Here is an 18076-nt window from a genome sequence, read left to right on the forward strand (position 1 = left end):
TGTTGTTTTGATTGGCAGTTTATAAAATTACGAATTAAAAAAAAAAAAAGTCATAGAGTATTTCCCACTTTCCTGTAACTACTGAGTTCAAATTCACCTAGTTTTAGATAAGTATAAGCTATTGCATTTTAATTGTAAGCACTTAATAATATCCACCATTGGGACAGTGGTTAGTTTATAGGCTTACAAGTCTAAAATTTAAAATTCATTTTTTGTGGCTCATTGTGGCTTCAAAACAAGCAAAAACATTTGAAGACTTAGATATCAATGATGATTGTTTGAAAAATAATATTACATGCTGTTATGGTGATGTAAAACACTGTGTTACATAACACAGTAAACCTCAACACACTGTTTTACTTATTGTGGATTGTAAAAACAACTAGCATATTTATTTTTGTTCCATCCACAATATTATTTTTTTGTGTGATTTATATTTTATATGTATGTTTTTCCATTTGATTATTTCTCTTTGCTACTTCATGATCTGAATCTTTTTGCATCATTTGAACATACTGATGTGATGGGATAATTAGCACGGTTATGTACAGAAACATTCTTATGATTTGAATGAAAGTCCAAGCTTACTGTTCTAGGTGAGTTAGAAGTGGAAGCTACTACTGACTTGTTGAAAATAAGCTTCTAGGTGAAAACACCTTGAATATCACCTTTGCATTTTAAAAAGGTGAATAACTGGTATTAACAAATCTAATAGCACACTTAAGTTTCATTTTGATGTTGTTATAAGACATTGTGACATTATTGTTTTGACTTTAAACAACTTAGTATTCAACTCAAGGAAACATCAGTCTCTTGCAAACCTTAAGCACCTGAATATTACATGTTATTCAAGGTGTTGTAATTTAGTGCTTTATTACAGGTACTATCGTGGATCCATCCAGAGAGCCAAGCTACTATCACTCGTTGCAGTCAGCCTCAGGTAGGAGTAAGTGGAAAGCGAAGTAAAGATGATGAACGATATATTCAGATGATTATGGATGCTAATGCTCAGTCTCACAAGATTTTCATTATGGATGCACGACCTAGTGTGAATGCAGTTGCCAACAAGGTATATTATTAGGTTGAGGAATAATTCGTGAGCATTTTTAAATAATTTCATTCAAGCATTACATGCAAGACTATACAATACTTCAATGCATGACCACATTACACCCAAAACATTTATTATGATACTTTATTTCATGTAATACCTAGGTATATAGTATGCATTGTTTTAAACGAAATTGCAAGAAATTAAATGCGAAAAGCAGATGGTGTCGAAAATGCTCGATTTTGTCCACTTGACATTCCATTTAATGAGCTGAAAATGAAAGCAAAAATTAAAGACATATGAAAATCAAACACACCATCTATTAGAGCAAAAAATTATCTACCAAATGACATGAAATATTTTGCGAAAGCGTTTCATTTATGAATATTTTTTTGTAACTTGAAAAAACGCTCACGAATTATTCCTCAACCCAGTACATTTTGTCTGATAAGTTGGAGATTTATTCATATGTCAAAACACTTAATGCTGAATCATAAATTTTGTTGTTTGGTACATTCCATGTAGCTAAATTTTCAATAGAATATGTACAGAAATATATATTCTACAGTTTAAACTACAGTCCCAGTAAATTTTCATTATCTTAGTGTTGTGGTCTACTTAAATTTGCTGATGTCTTTAAAAACATTACACTGGTTTGAGAACTAGCAAGCCTACCTATGTTTTCCAGTTGTTTTCTGTCTTTTGTCTTTAAAGGGTATTTTGTTGTACCATGTTAAGATTTAATGCTCAGAAGAAGAAAACATTTTAAAAATGACACATTCACATTTTTGTAGAAAATATATGTTAATGGTATGCTATTTTGATACTCTTGTTTTGGTTTCAAATGTAATAAAAAATTCAGATTACATAAATATATTTTTATGAGTAGCAGCTTGGCATTTAGAAAGTTGCTTTATTTATCTACAATTAAGTGTATAAATCAGTATTCATGCTATAATTTTTTTTTCCACTTGAGTTTATTAAGAATTTTCTTTCAAGTATCTTGTTTATTTTTCATTTAAAACAAACTTGTTTGTGTACTACATGGTTATTTTTATCCATATGTATCAAATACATACTGAAAGGCATGTTAAATTTATTCAAATACATGCAAGTGGTTGGAATTTATAATGGATAAAATATTGTTATAACAGGGTTAACTAAAATTTTGTTGTAACACTTAACTAAAATATAAAGTGGTATGACAACATTAGCTTGTCCTCGCATATTCTTGCAGTATTGAAGAAAACTCATTACATTTTACATTTTCTCTGAAACGTATTTCATACTAATTTCAATTCTAACAGTTTAATATTTTTAAATTAACTCTTACAGGCTAAAGGTGGTGGTTATGAAAGTGAAGATGCTTACCAAAATGCAGAGCTTGTTTTTTTAGACATTCATAATATTCATGTAATGCGTGAAAGTCTGCGTAAGTTGAAAGAAGTTTGTTTTCCCTCTATTGATGAATATCGGTGGTTATCTAACTTGGAAGCAACTCATTGGCTAGAACATGTCCGATGTATTCTGGCAGGTGCTTTGCGAGTTGCTGATAAAGTTGAGAGTAACAAGACATCAGTTGTTGTACACTGCAGTGATGGCTGGGATCGAACAGCACAGGTGAAAAATATTTCTGATTTATTTTCAATGATGTGCAGGTATTCCTTTATTATGAGGCATTACTAATGGTTCTGAATATATACGTGCTTGCTTATAGACATATAAAGAAGATACTATGTGTATATTAATATATATAGTTTTTGATCATCAGAAAAAGGTTGTGTTTGATATTATTAGGCTTATAAAATATTTTGAATGGCTATACAATTGTTCAAGCTTTGTCAGGTAAAAAGTAATGAGTGTTCCTAAATTTTGATTAATTTAACATTTTCAGTAGAGGAGTTAAAGAAATGCAGTAGTAGTTAGTTAGTTATTTTTTTGTTTAGGGCTATAACTATTCTTTAAACAAGACAGGTTAGAAGAAGAGAACATGGGTATTTCTTAATAATAAGATTGCTATTATATTGGAATTTTTAATTCTTAAATCAGAATTCTTTTCTACCTTAAATTACACTATACTAAGTTATTTTTCCATTGTTTACAGATTCAAAAATGCTCATAAACCTAAACACTACTTGCTGCTAATTATTTGGAGTAGGAAATATGCATATTACTTCAGTGTCAATAAAACTGGTTACAGTTTAACTTAATAGTTTTGAAAGGTGTGTTCTACAATCCACTTACCCATCAATAAGTAAAACTTTTTTTTATGGAGATCTTTAGTTTACCATTTAAAAACCTACAATGGAATTCCAAAAGACTTAACTTGCCTCCTCTCATACAAAAGATATGTAGCTTTTTGTCTGCCCACTAAGCATTGCTAAAATAATTTTTAGTAATCAGTGCACCATTCTTTGTACCCCTCCAGTCACTATGTCTGACCATCAAGTGATTACTCAACCAGTAGGACTGTGCAACCTATACCAGTACAGCTCTCTACCTCTGCTATTCCTTCCCAGTCCTCTTCTCAGTAGACATGTCATTACTTTTTTGCAAGTATCATTATAGTTTTTAGTTATGCTTTGTCTTTGAAGTAAGCAGGTTACATGTTCCTCACCTTTTCTAACAGCCCAATATATTCTATCTGTTTGGGGATATGGACTTCCTTTTAAGTTCTTATTCTCATGGGTCAGACTCGTGCATTCTCTTCAGTGAATAATACTTGATCTGTGGAATTTCTCCTTGGATCTCTGGCTTGGTGGTTGAACAGAGTCCAGACTGTGGTGGGGTACTGCCAACTCCTTGTTTAGATACCATACTTCTCTTTAGTGGGCTAAAGTTCTTATTTTAACTCCAGGGAGATATGATCTCTGGGAGTGAAGGAGTCTTTCTCCATATCATCTTATTTGAGAATTTGGTGGTTCATTGAGCCTTGACTCCCATTTCCATCATCTATTATGTAGGGTGGTTGTGGTGATACATTCTCTCCTCCCTACTGTGGTCACTTATATCACTGAGCCAGGGAATATCAATTCCTGGTCTCTTTGCTCTCAGATCTTGGGTCTGTTTTCTGAGCCTACCACCATTACATTGTGGTCTATGCTGGTCTTTTTCCTGGTTTCTTCTATTTGGTGATAGTTCAGTTATCTTCCACCAAGATTCTCATCACAAAATGGTCCCTCATTTCACAAATATTGTCACTCTTTATCTTTATGTATGGTTTTGTTTTAGCCCAGAGACTGATCCAATACTTTCATACTTCTTTCTTGATCCATGAGATCTTCTTTCAAGTCTGTTTCTTACAGATGTTAGTATACCTCTGACTTTATTCTCTTCACTGTGGTTTCTGTCTTTCACCTTGTAGTTTGTTGAAGGCTTGTCCACCTGCCCATGCTCAACTCTTGCGTAACCTTGTCTTATCTCCTTCCATTTCTTCTGGGTTTTGCCATCCTTTGTCCTTTCCATTCATTTTCTTTGCCTATTGGGATCTTAGTGTGGTTCTTTATGTCCCTTCCCATCTTAAATTTCAGTTTTTGTCATAATGTTCTATCTACCTTTCCTCCCTCATAACTTGATTCCTTCTCCTTATTTTGTTTTGTTGTTGTCGGTCAGATTGTTATCCCATTTATGTAACATATCTTTACCATTTCTCCTATGTCATCCTCTAGTCCAATCTAAGTCCATTCTCCCTAGGACCTATGCTGCCACTGATTGTGTTCTGGCTTTTGCAACCATTTCCTCACCTTCCATTTCCCACCTATACTTTCTTTCCAGTCCATTTGGGCATCCTTGTTTGGTTTGCTCCTTCATATGTTATATGACACATTTTGATTCTTTTTGGGTTCATATTCCTAACTCAGTTTCTCTTGTTCTGTAACCTGTTACTCTCAAAGGTATCTCCTATCCAAATTTATGTTTGATTTGAACTACCCTGGTGTATGATGATGTCATCATGTGACAAAAGCCTTCCACCAGTAGGAGACTAACAGCCTCTGAGAATGATCTGTTGGACTATAGATTTAACCTGATTTGCTTAAGGTAGTACCTTAGCATTTGAGAAATGACCTTAACCTTTCAATCTCTTTCTGAGTTTCATTCTCACATGTTTCTTTCTACATCTTTTGTTTTATCTTTCATAATTGTATGTTATTACAATTTATACTGTTTCCTTTCTCTGTAGCTTCTTTCTCACCTCTAAATGCCTCGTCTCCCTCCATCACTCTTTCAGTCCTGACTTACTGACATTCTTCCTTTTCTTTCTCAGTCCCCTGTCTTTGGCATCTATTTGCACTTGTTGAGAATCAATCCCCTTGTCTTCTATTTCACTCTTTGGTTTCTCATTTTTTTCATCTTTTTTTCTTACCACTTTTTTGTATTTCCTCTCTTGTATTAACTTTCTGTCTGAGGTACCATCTTGTGCTCCAGATGGGTTTTCTGTAGGAGTGAATTTCCTTCACTTTGCCAGTTTAGCATATTCTGGTCTGATCTACTAATTTTTTCATCTGATGTTAAGACTTACTGGGCCAGGTAAGGAAAATGTTAATCTAAAGCCTCACCCTTTGTGTTTAAAATTATATCTTTTCTGGAATAAAGATGTGTTATTGTATGATGCAATTGTTGTAATTCTTTAATTGAGTTTAATTTCTTGTAAATGTGTAAACTTTTATGACCTTAATTGTAATTCACATGTAAAAATGATGAGGGAATATTTTGTCCAAACTTCTCATTTGGCAATGCTTGGGTTCATACACACCTTTTTGTTTATTTAATGCTTCGTTTTCAACTTTGTTTCTTCACAAAGTGGTTGTTTTTAAATTAATGTGATTTCATTCAACCCATTTTATCTTCTCTTAGTAGCATTAAATTCTGGTCTCTTTATTTTCTGCACTCAAATTAGGTGATCATTTTTGTATAATGAATTCTAAAGTTAGTTATACAGCTTTGAGAGTTACACCAACAACAAGTTTTTTTTTTTTGGGCCTCATATGTGGGCAACCAGACAGTGGATTTATCTGCTTTTGTATGCTAGAAGATCAAATGTTACATGGGACAACCTTTGTTTCTGGCATTGTCCAGGCTGCTCCAGAACTAGCTGATCTTGTGCAAGTTGACATATAGACCTTAATTTTCTTGTTCCCTCCTAAATATTTTGCATTTCCTTCCAATTCCTAACCTGAGGAGTCTACTCTGCCTGATGAGGTCTTTATGGTTTTTGTGACATTTTATTTCTTTCCTCTTTTCCTATACACTGTGCTCTTTCTTATTACATTAATAACCTTCCCAGTCTATTTTTGTTTTTTCTTCCCTCATCTGGTATTCAGGTTCAAGCTGTGATCACTTTGTCTCTCAATTAAGTGAGAGGATTATCATCCATGCCCCTTGCAGACTTCAGATGAAGGTGCACTTTCCTACTGTTGTGCTGCCTTTCCATTTTTAGACCAGCAGTTGTTAGTTTCCTCATTGCTTGTTTTGGGGACAACTCCTGAATCATCTTACCCATGTCCAATATTCTTGCTTGTGTTTACCCTTACTAATGCAGTATAGTATTATTCTTCCAAACACTTCCTATCTGGGGCTCTCCACAGAAATCTTGAGGGGTTTTCTGGAGATACCTTTGCCATGCCATGCTCCACTTTAACTCGCATATCAACTTTGGTGCCACATACATGGTTTCATTGTTGTTGGGACTTTATAGAACATGATGCCATATTGGCACAGGTCCTTTACCTTTGACATCTTAGATATTTTTTATGGCACCATTTCTGACATGGTCCTGGAAACTATAGAGCTTTGAGTGATGTTGGTTCAATAGCAGTCCACACTTATGATTATTATAAGCCATTTTTCTTGGTCAAAATCATGTTTACCTCCAACTACTTCTGTCCTTCCCTTTCCCAGTCCTTCTATTTTAGGTACTTCGTCTCATCAGTATAATCTGCCATACCCTAACCACTCTGCACCCAGGGGTGCACTATTTGTTTACATACTCTTTTCATTGTGAGATTGAGTTACATTAAATTTGTATGGTTATGATTACTTCCTGTCACATTCTTTCCCACTTGGGTGTCCTTCTTTAATTCTTCACTCTTATGTTTTGCTTGTCACAGTTGGCAAAGAGTATACTTGGCTTAGAAGTGATATGTTTCCCCTCTTCAATCTTCAGATACAGTTCTCTTGTTTCCAGGAGTATCCATTGGATGACTTTATTGGGATACTTCTTTTGTTCCCTCACATTTTCCCCTTCTTCTTATTAATGTGTGATTCTGGCTAGGATGTAAGCACCATATCAGTATTTATAATTTTCTTAAACTGGAAATGTATTTCGAATAGTTGCTTAGACATAACACTTTCAAGCAAGTATATGAAAAGTAGCTCAAGTGAAGGTTTTTGATTCGTTGAGCCTAATTGGTGGTGACTATTAAAATGTCACTTTGATTCACAAGGAATAACTTGAAGTTCTCTCTAGTTCATGGCACTACATCAATGCCGCTACATTATTCGTAGTGTTATTGTTCATGTTCAGAACTATTTTTGTTGTTTGTGTTTTTATCCTTGTTTGGAATGATTAAAGTGAGTTGACAACAAAATGTGTTGATGTAGAATTTTGTTCCTCATTACTTTGTACTCTTTCACATCATCGTTGGTAAAAACACTTTGGTAAAGACCAGAAAGGATTACTTTTGTTGAAACCTGTGTTTCTTCTACCTACTGATGTGTATGTGCATATGGGCATACATGACAGATGGTAAGGACAATGATGCCAGCATAATCACTCATCTGATGAACACCAATAGAAAGGAAATGTATATTTGTCTGAACCCTGTGAATCATTGATTTTTAGATTGGCTGGTTTTTCTTTATGATTTTGGTTTTGTCATACATGTGCCTAAATTCCTTGAAAGAAATATCAGATCTTATTTAATGCTAGAACTGGTGATACTGGGTTGCCAATATTTTTATGACACAAGTTGAAACACAAGCAATTAACACAGCATTACATCCACCACTATACTGGTACAGATATGTAGATGACACAGTTGCGGGTTTCAAATCTACAGAACACAATCTTAATTTTTTCAATCACATTAACTCTATTCATTCCAACATTAACTTCACATGTGAACAGGAAGAAAGCAATCAAATATCATTTCTTAACCTCAAAATTACAAGAACCGACACACAATTCAAAACAGAAATCCACCAAAAAATCACCCATACTGGACTATACATTCCTTGGGACTCAGCACATGAAACAAAACAAAAACTCAACATGCTAAGAAACCAAATAAACACAGCTATAAAACTATGCTCACCAGATAAAATTAACGACTAATTAGACAAAATAAAACAATACTTCATCAACATCAATAAGTTTCCTCCACAAACCATAGAAAACATTATACGCACACACCTAGACAGAAAGCAAAATCAACCAACAGAAGTAAATATATCTCACGAATCAAAAAAATCACGAAACCATATACTGCTGTATACCATATATTCCTGACATCAGTAGTAAAATAACCAACATTTGGCAAAAACTAGTGACAAAATATGACATTCCAGTTAATACCAAATTTATTCAAAAACCAGGCACAAAACTGAGGTCTATACTATGTAAAAACTACACTGACAAACACCACACCAACATTATTTATAAAATACAATGTGATAACTGCCACAACTTCTATTATGGAGAAACAAGTAGAAAAATGGAAACCAGATTCAAAGAACATAAAAAGTCACCTTCACACGTTTTCGAACACTGCAAGTCAAATAAACACAACATAACCATAGAAAACACTCAAATACCTAAATAAAGAAACAAACGCAAAATTAAAGAAGCCTTATTTATACAACAACTTAAACCCAAAATAAACCAATATAAAAGAATGCCTTTATACCTTTATTAATATAATAAAATAAACAAAATTATATATTCAAACATCTAACACCGCCCTCTACATTCCGACACTCAGTTACACAACCCCTTTCAAATATGTGGTCAGCTTCCGGTCAGTTACCTCTTTCTTTGTGAACCTGATGATGACCGAAGAAGGTCGAAACGTAGTTTGCTCTTCTATGTAAAATATTTTCTCAACCCAAACGAGCCGTTTTTACATATATATTTCTCTACAAGTGGGTTTTCTCGACATCACTGAGTCACTAACAATCTTGCATACAAGATGTCATGACTTGCTTCTCTTTCAAGTAGTTCACAGAAGTTGGAAAAAAGTAAGTTCTGATAGCAAGATGACTTTCTGGTGTAAGATGAATGCAATATTTATATTAGACTTCCCTCACCTTGATAATGGATGTACTGCAGAATGTGTGCATTGTAGATTGTAACAGTCCCAGTCATACAGTGCAGAATATATGAATAAGAATGAGGCTTCTAAGGATTTTCTTCATAAGAAACATCCAACCTTAGTGAGAGCTAAGGTGCAATCTAAATGCTACAACCTTTGTAATCAGTATGAAATGGGTTTGCAGTCTATGACAGATGGGTATTTATCAATCAGAGTTTATAACCAAGGTTATAATGCACTTCTATGCACTGTGGTATCTCTTAAGTTATCTTGCATATACAAAACATATCAACCCAATAATTATTAATTCAACCAATTTCAAGTATTTTCTGCAGTAACTATCACATGATTCAATATTTTTTCAAGAAAATCCTAATTCAACAATAATGCAAGTATAACCACTCATTTGGTAAACACCAACACTAAGTAACTCTTTACTTAGATAAATCCGGAACATGTGTTCCCATTTATGATCTGCACTAATGAATAAAACGAAAACATATTTCATGATAATTATTATATTTGAATACTTCTTTGTTTTATGTCATAATGTGCCTCAGTTGTGGATGTTTGTGTGTGGTGAGGAGACCTCCCAGAGAAGGTTCTGTTATTTTAGAGTATCTTCTCTTCAATCTGAATATCCACTCACATATTTGTCATGCATTTGTGACTCATGAAGGGGAGGAGAGTATGTTGGTGGTTGAGGGGTCTAATCCCAACATGCCACTTCGGCCTTATATTATTGTAGACAGATGGTCTCAGGTGGCTCTCCCAGGATCTGTTGGCCTGTGCTTTGAGGCTAGGATAGACCAAATACCAGTATTGGATGTTCTTAGCAGGTTTTGTGGATTTTGAATCTGATACTGGTGTTTGGGTAGGGTGACCAACCCTGGATATGCTACTGAACGTTTTGCTTTTAGTTCTGTAGCATGTCTCCTTATGGGGCTCCATGATGGGTGGAGTCCATGGACATTGAATTTTTCTCATAACTTTTCAAACTTCTTACCTACTTGCTGCTAATGTTAAACAACCCTTGTTTGGTAAGCAACCTTGCTTGTAAGACTGTAATATTCATTCCCAAACTACAGTTGATAATGTACCTCAATTCCTCATTTTACACTTACTATTTGAAAAGATATTTGGGCAGATGTTGTCATTTCTTACTCAGAATGAATTGAAAGATCTTTCCAACTTTCTCAAATATGTCCAAAAATTAAGATTTTAAGACATTCTGGTTGAAACATCAAAACTATAAAGCACCAAACTTCTCTTGAAGTCCGAAAACGTAGGAAATTTTCTGTTCAAGTTACTCCCTATGATACCCTGAATACATCTAGAAGAGTTATTGCTGAAAGGGATGTTCTTAACATTACAAGTCAGAGATTCTCATCAGCCTTTCCAGTCAAGAAGTATCAGCTGTGTGTCATATCTCCACTTCCAAAGAAGGGGTGCTGTGGCCTACATGCCTTCTTATTTTGATGTTCACATCTGTGAAACTGATTTGTTTACATTGTAAGGTTTAGCCTTATATCTTTAACCCTCTCTAGTGTTTCCATTGCCAGCAGTTTGATCACTCTAAGACCTCTTGCCATGGCTCTTTGTGCTGTGTGCCCAATATGGTGGCAAAGACCACAAGGCAGATCTATGTGACCAGGAGCCTCATTTCATCAACTGTGATGACTCCCATCCTTCTTATTCCTTTTTATGTTCCAAGCAGGTCAGGGAAAAAGAGGTACAGTGCTTGAGAGCTGTTAACATGTCTTATTCTGAGATACGGAAACTTTTGTCTTCCATGCTGACAAAGACATATGCTGCTGCATTCTGCTGTACTACCTCAGTGGGTATGCAGACTGACCTTTCCATGCATCCTGAAGAGTCTTTTTTTCTTATCTTCAGAGTTTGTTTTCCTCTGTGAAAAAGGGATTTGATGTGTCCACATCTCCAATCTGTGTTTATGGTGGCTGCTCAAGTCTCTTTCTATCATCAGCCCCAAAGTTTAAAACCATTATATAATTATGTCCAGTCACTAGACTCACCATTTCTGACAGTGATTTGCCCACTCAACCATGTACACAATCCATGCAAGTGAACAGAGGATGTGTCTTCTAAAGAGAAGTGTCATGGTCACAAATCAAATGGCTCTCTGCCCTGACAACCTCTGCTAAGTAATACTGACTCAGGGAACTGTTGCAGATTGGATGACATTAAGACCTGGATTGATTCATACTGTCCTTCTGATGGTATCCTTTTCTTTCTAACCACATTGTTTATCAGCAGGCCCCTGCCCACACTTGGCAGATCACATGTCAAAGTCAGAAGGAATCTTGGATTAAGTTCTCCTACAGCATTTCTAGTTCTATTAGCTCCATAGTTGAGCGGTACAAGATTTGGATTGTTGGTGGGTTGTACACCTTCCAATATCTTTTGATCTTGTCCTCTGATGGCTGGGAAGTTGACATTGTCCTCAACATTGCTAACACCCTTTCAGAGAGTTTTTTTTTTTTATCTGTTCTGCTCTTCTACTTCCTCCACAATCTTCTAGATCATCAAGGTTCTGGCCTGAGAGATTGCTACTTTTTCTTTTGGAGGTGGTATCTCTGATTACAATTGTCCATTCACCATAGTGGAACTGCAGGTTGTTCTTCATTGATCCAGCAGTGCATCAGTCAGTCCCAATAATATTCATTATGAGATGCTGCACCATTTATCTCCTGCCTGTATTTCTATCTTTCTAGTTGTTTTCAAATGGATTTGGCAGGAAGACAAACTTGGATGGTGCCAGTGCTTCTAATGCTTGGTGCCAGGCTATCATACTGCCATTTTCTAAGCCTGGGAAGGATCCAAAGATTCCAGCAAACTATTGACTTTACTGCTTTGTAAAGTTTTGGAGAGTACGTGCAATTCTTGTCTTGTTTGATTCATAGAATCAAACAACCTTCTCTTACTTATCCAGTGTGGGTTTCAATGGCAGTAATCAACTATGGACCACTTGATTCAACTTGAAACATTGATCATGGAAGCCTTACCCTAGAGAGAATGTTTAGTTTCCATCTTTGATCTTGAGAAAGCTTATGACATGATATGGAGGAATGGGATTTTACATTACTTCCACTCCTATGTGGCAGTTTGCCAATTTTTCTTTAGAATTTTTTACTCAACAGATGATTCAAGGTTCATGTGGGTTCTACACTTTCTCATTCATTCTCACAGGAACTTGGAGTCTCTCAGGACTGCATCTTGAGTGTTACACTTTTCAGTGTTAATATCCACTCCATTAGTCATAATTTTTCCAACTGTTACAAACAGTCTACTTTGACAGCTTCCACATTTTGTGTTGGTCATTGAACATGAAGTTTATTGAGTAGCAGCTTCAAACTGCCTTCAGTTGTCATGTGTCTTGGATAAACACACATGGTGTTATTTTAAAAACCTGTTTACATGCATTTTTGATACCAGATTCAGCCCAGGGATGATGTTCTTCCTGTAATGCCAGAAACGAAGTTCTATGGACTCGTTTTTGATCACAATCTGTTTGTGTCAGCTGTAGGAGGACACTGAACACCTCCCATGTTTTCTTTTCCACTTCTTGGGATGCCGATTGCTATTTTATGCTTAAGATCTATTGTGCACTTATAAGTTCAGAACTTGATTATGGGTCTCTGGTTTGTGGTTTAACCAGGCCCTGTCACTCAGAATGCTGGATCCTGTTTGCTATTAGGGGCTCTGGATCTGCATGGGGGCATTCCTCACTTTGTCATTTCAGTGAATTTGCACAAAGTTCCATGAACCACCTCTACATCATCAATGTTTGCATCTTTCCTATTGATACACTGTTAACTGTGTTACTGGCCACAGCACACTATCCAGGATTGTGTTTTCCATCCAAAGTGGACTGTTTATTCAGTAAAAGACAGTCCATTATTTCAGCTTTTGGCTTCTGTATTTAGATGCACATGACCAATTTGTGTATGGCATTGGATGATGTTTCCAATTCTAGTGTTTGACCTATTTTTCTATGGCAAATTACTATTCTCATATCTGATCTTTCTCCTAAGTCACCTGAAGAAGGCAGATGCTGCAAATGGAAAGTACTGCCTCCTCTATACCGAACTGAAGCATTATACCTTTATTGCTATTTATATGGATGGTTTGAAGTCAGGTTCTTTCTGTGGACTCTTCCATGGATTGTCATAATTTGGTTTTGCACAGACTCTCCTTTACAGTTTCTGTGTTCTCTGACAAGTTGTATCTTATCTCTCTTGCCCTGGATCATGTAGCAGTAAGCCATTACTTTGACAATACTGTTTACACAGATTCTCTTAGTTGCTTCATGTGATTTATCATCCCATTGTCCTTGATATTTTGAACTTCCTGGCCCAATTTTCTTTGTAATATGTTCATGTCTCATCTTTATGCATATTGAGCTTCATTGGCATTTGGGGGGAATGAGCTTGCTGACACCACAGCTAAATCAGTCTGCTTTGGTGCCATAATGCTGTATTTGTTCTATATATGTACTACTGTCCTGTGATCAAGGCTTGGATATGTGCTGTTGGCAGTCAGCTTGTGGTGAAGAAAATTCCAACAAGCTTTTCCAAAGCCTACTATTGCCATTTGGCTATCTAGTTCTGCAGGGATCAAAAGGAGAAATTTGTCTTGACAAGACTTTGCACTTGTCACAACTTTTCAGTGCTTCATTTTCTGCACTGATGCACCATCATGTGGCACTTGCACCAAAATTGCTCATATTTTGCTGTTGTTATGACTAGAAGTGGCAGCACCATTTTAGACATGTTTGCACTCAGAATTTACCATCGACTTGGGACAGTATCATTGATGACATTTTTTGTCTTGATTGTTTTTTTAGTTTTATATGGTCCTTTGACTATTTTAATTCTATATAGATTTTACCTTTTTCTGAGATTTAAAAACAAATTTCATATTTTGGCATGTATCTTTTTTACCTTGTTTACTTTTAATTTTTGTATATTTGTTCCTCTGTTTATATTGGTTTTTGTTTACCTTTAATTGTTTTCAGGGAATTGTTGTACTTCCAAAAAGAAATGAAACAATTCTTATTTTTAACAAAGGTTGATTTGCTTTCTTACCACCTGTCTGGTGCAGATAGCCTTGTTGCTTTGTCAAACAACCACCAAACAATTGTCATAAGAAGTGTTTCTAGGTTATAAAGTATTGCTATTTGACCTCTTCTTTTAAGTCATGTACAAAAAGAACTTCATTTTGTTGGCACATAAGAATCAATTAATTCAACAAAAACAAAAATCTGTAATTAGATTTTTAAACATATTTCGATAATTCTTAGTTATTTCTGGCATATATTTTTATAAAGTCACTTATTACAATATTTATCTTAATGTAAGAGCTCAGCTTCTGATATGGCTATTGCTTTGTTTAGTTGGTCCTTTTATTTTAAAATAATTCATCTAATTTTTAGTTGGAAGCTTCGTTGATCTCAGTATTAAGCTTTTAATAAAAGATTCCTAACCAAGGCTTAATCAGGTGTAGTAACAACTGTTTTCAGTGTGTCTTCTTGTCATCACAGTTTCTTTAGAATTTTTATTGTGCAATGTTTATAATTTGAAATAATCACACTTCCTTCCTCATTAGGTACTTGAAACATTTTCTAGAGTTTGTTTAAAAGCATAAAATTGTTATTCAAAGGTATGCTGGAAGGTTTGGATAGAGGCCAAGAGTTTTAAGATAAGGGGACATGAAATTTGATAGGATATTAGAAATCAGAGCTTTCAATCATGTTGTAGTTTGTGTTTGCAGTAAGTAAGTTCTGATGTAAAATTTGGATAATTTTTAACCTGTTTAGTGCCGTAGACGAGATAACTCGTCCAAGCCGATCAGTAACACTGTGCCACGTATGAGATAATTTATTCTCAATAATACCTAACTTCAACGCTAGATGTCAGCACCATACATACAAATTGTTTCACTTTTGATCCAATGTTTTAAAAGTTATTCAATTTTGCTGAAAAAAATCCGGCATAGGAGCTGCTGTAGCAGCTGAAATACTTGGCATTCAACAGGTTAAAGATTATTAAAATTTTTCATTTTACTGATCATATTTAAGTATTGTAATGTATTTCATAAACAATGTTAAATTTAAGAAAAGCATTTGGAGAAAATGTATAGTATAGGGATAATTCCTCCTGCTTTTGACCACTGGGCATTCCATAATTTTCATTAAGCTACAGAACATTTATGGAAGCAGCGTACTAGCTATTAGTAAATTTAAAAATTGTTACAAGGAGATTTCATTTGCAAAGTATGATTTTACATAAAATAATTAAGAATATTTTTCTGAAACAAACAAAAAAAAAGTTGGTAATTTTCAAAGAAACATTATAGAATTTCTATAAAACTGTTGATGTGAACAGTCACTCTGTATTAATTTTAACAGATAAGCAGATTTGTCCGTTTTAGATGGAAAAATTTTAATGTCAGAATATTGTATATATTTTCTTCCACAGTTGACTAGTCTAGCAATGCTTATGCTTGACCCACACTACAGAACTATCAAAGGCTTTGAAGTTCTCATAGAAAAAGAATGGATTAGTTTTGGACACAAGTTTGCACAGGTGCATAGACATTAACAATAAATTTTCATAAAAGTGTGATTTTTTATAATTAAAACATGCCATAAAAGTGTGGATAATCTTTTGTTAAATGGGATTAAGCAATTCTCAAAAGTACCAGTAGTATTGAACTACATAATTTCTATTTTGAGGCTGATGGTTATTGAATGACATAAGTAGCATATATGAAATTAATATTTTATTTGAATTGTGATGCATATTTAGTTACTTTTAAACTATGCATTGTTACTGTAGGTCTGTAGCAGACAAATGTTTAATCCTTTTCTATTCCCAAGTTTGTAAAACATATCTAATACAATGAACATCCAATGTAACATGTATAATAATAGGATTTCTTTATCAAATAGACAGTAGAACTGTTTATGTAGGAATAACTTGGATTGTTCATTGAAACAGTATTGTAAATATCTCTTCAACAGGTCATCAGAACTTTACAATACTATACAGTGTTTTCTTTCATAACAATATCTATGTGATGACTGAGTTAAAAGTTCTTGGAATATCTGCAAATATCATAACAAAATGTTTGTCTTATTCTACTTTCTTTTGCTCCTTTTTTATATTACATAATAATTCATAAACTAAAACAGTGGTGTCAGCCAGTTTCACTGAGATGACATAGTATCAAATGGAGTATATGCCTTTATAAGTAGTAATAAATAGTGGTAATTAAAAAAAAATCGTGATTCTAGTGTAAATGATGTCATTCTGGCAGCCTCTGGTTCTATTTCACTCCCCTACATTTTATAAAAAAAAATGAAATATCCTGATTTTTTATTTAAACAATTAATATATTTACAGCGTATTGGTCACGGAGATGACAAACATTCTGATGCAGACAGATCCCCAGTTTTCCTGCAATTTATAGATTGTGCTTGGCAAATTACACAGCAGGTAAAGTATAAATACAGTTGTACTTAAGCAGTAGTCTTGGAAGTTTAATGCATATCAGTAGTTGGAGTTAACATGACATGATAGATGATGCTTTCCTCTAGTGACTTTTTATCCTGGTAAGACGTATAAAATATCAGCTAGAAAAGGCTTTAAAAGACACTTGTTGTCAGTGAGTAAAATTGGTAGGTTGTAAGACTAAGAAAAGAAAGTATAGAAAGTAATATCAATATAACCAGTCCAATAAATCATTTTAAATCATTTTCTTTCACAATATTTCTGAATTTATCTATGGTTCATTTAATACATTTAAAAGTTCTTTAAGATACATCTCTCAATAAACTATCTGTAAAATATTTGTTGAATAAACTATTAATATATCATGTGTTAGTGTTTCTTAATTCTGATTATTTGTCTGTGGATATGGGTAAAAATTACAATAGAAGACTTAAAGGTAAAGATTTTGTTATTTTGATATGAATTATCTTTAGTACACGGTTTAATTTTGAGCTGTAGTAGAGCTCAGGTGAGGTAGATGAAGAAAGGAAAACACTATCTAAGAACTGTTTGTTTTAATTCAAACAGTTGTAAACTTAATATTATAATTTTTCATATCCATTTAGATTTAAATTAATAAACAAGTTACATTTTCTGGAAGAGGTATATCTTGCAAATTCTTTTAAGAAATGAGTCTGCTGAAAGATAATAGGGGGGAAAAATTGGGATTAGTATAAAGTACTGTGATAAATGTGTTTGAGTTTTATTAATAGTTTTGGTAAGTGAAATAAGTAAAAAAACCCTGTGTTACAATACATGATTTTTTTATTTTTATTACATCCTTTTTCAGTTTCCAAATGCTTTTGAATTTAATGAACACTTCTTAATAACAATTTTGGACCACCTCTACAGTTGCTTGTTTGGAACTTTTCTTTATAACACCGAGCAGCAACGAGTGAAAGAGGCAAGTTAAAAGATTCTATTACCTTTTTAAAATAACAGTGACATATTTGTTGTATAGTAAATAAAGTTTGGTTATGTTTACACAAGTAGTGTTGAATATGTAGCTGGTAATAACTTGAAATATGATTTTTTTTAAGTAATATATAAAAAACAAGCTTGTTCAAATTACTTAAACATTAACTTTTTTGTCTTCAAATTATAAACCTATTGGTCAATGCAACTATGTAAAAGCTAAGTAT

The 18076-nt window shown here is 34.1% G+C and overlaps 1 protein-coding gene across 1 annotated transcript in view; it reads left to right on the top strand.

Moving 5' to 3' along the window:
• mtm (phosphatidylinositol-3-phosphate phosphatase) overlaps positions 1–18076 on the top strand; it is a 61800-nt gene that overhangs the window by 33903 nt on the left and 9821 nt on the right. Inside the window, exons 8-12 of the mRNA XM_076511236.1 lie at positions 881–1069; positions 2387–2671; positions 15861–15968; positions 16788–16880; positions 17725–17838. Of these exons, the coding sequence (XP_076367351.1) occupies positions 881–1069; positions 2387–2671; positions 15861–15968; positions 16788–16880; positions 17725–17838 (789 nt within the window). The remainder of the gene's footprint in view (positions 1–880; positions 1070–2386; positions 2672–15860; positions 15969–16787; positions 16881–17724; positions 17839–18076) is intronic.

Source organism: Tachypleus tridentatus, chromosome 1, assembly GCF_004210375.1.
Source record: "Tachypleus tridentatus isolate NWPU-2018 chromosome 1, ASM421037v1, whole genome shotgun sequence".
NCBI classification, from domain to species: Eukaryota; Metazoa; Arthropoda; class Merostomata; order Xiphosura; family Limulidae; genus Tachypleus; species Tachypleus tridentatus.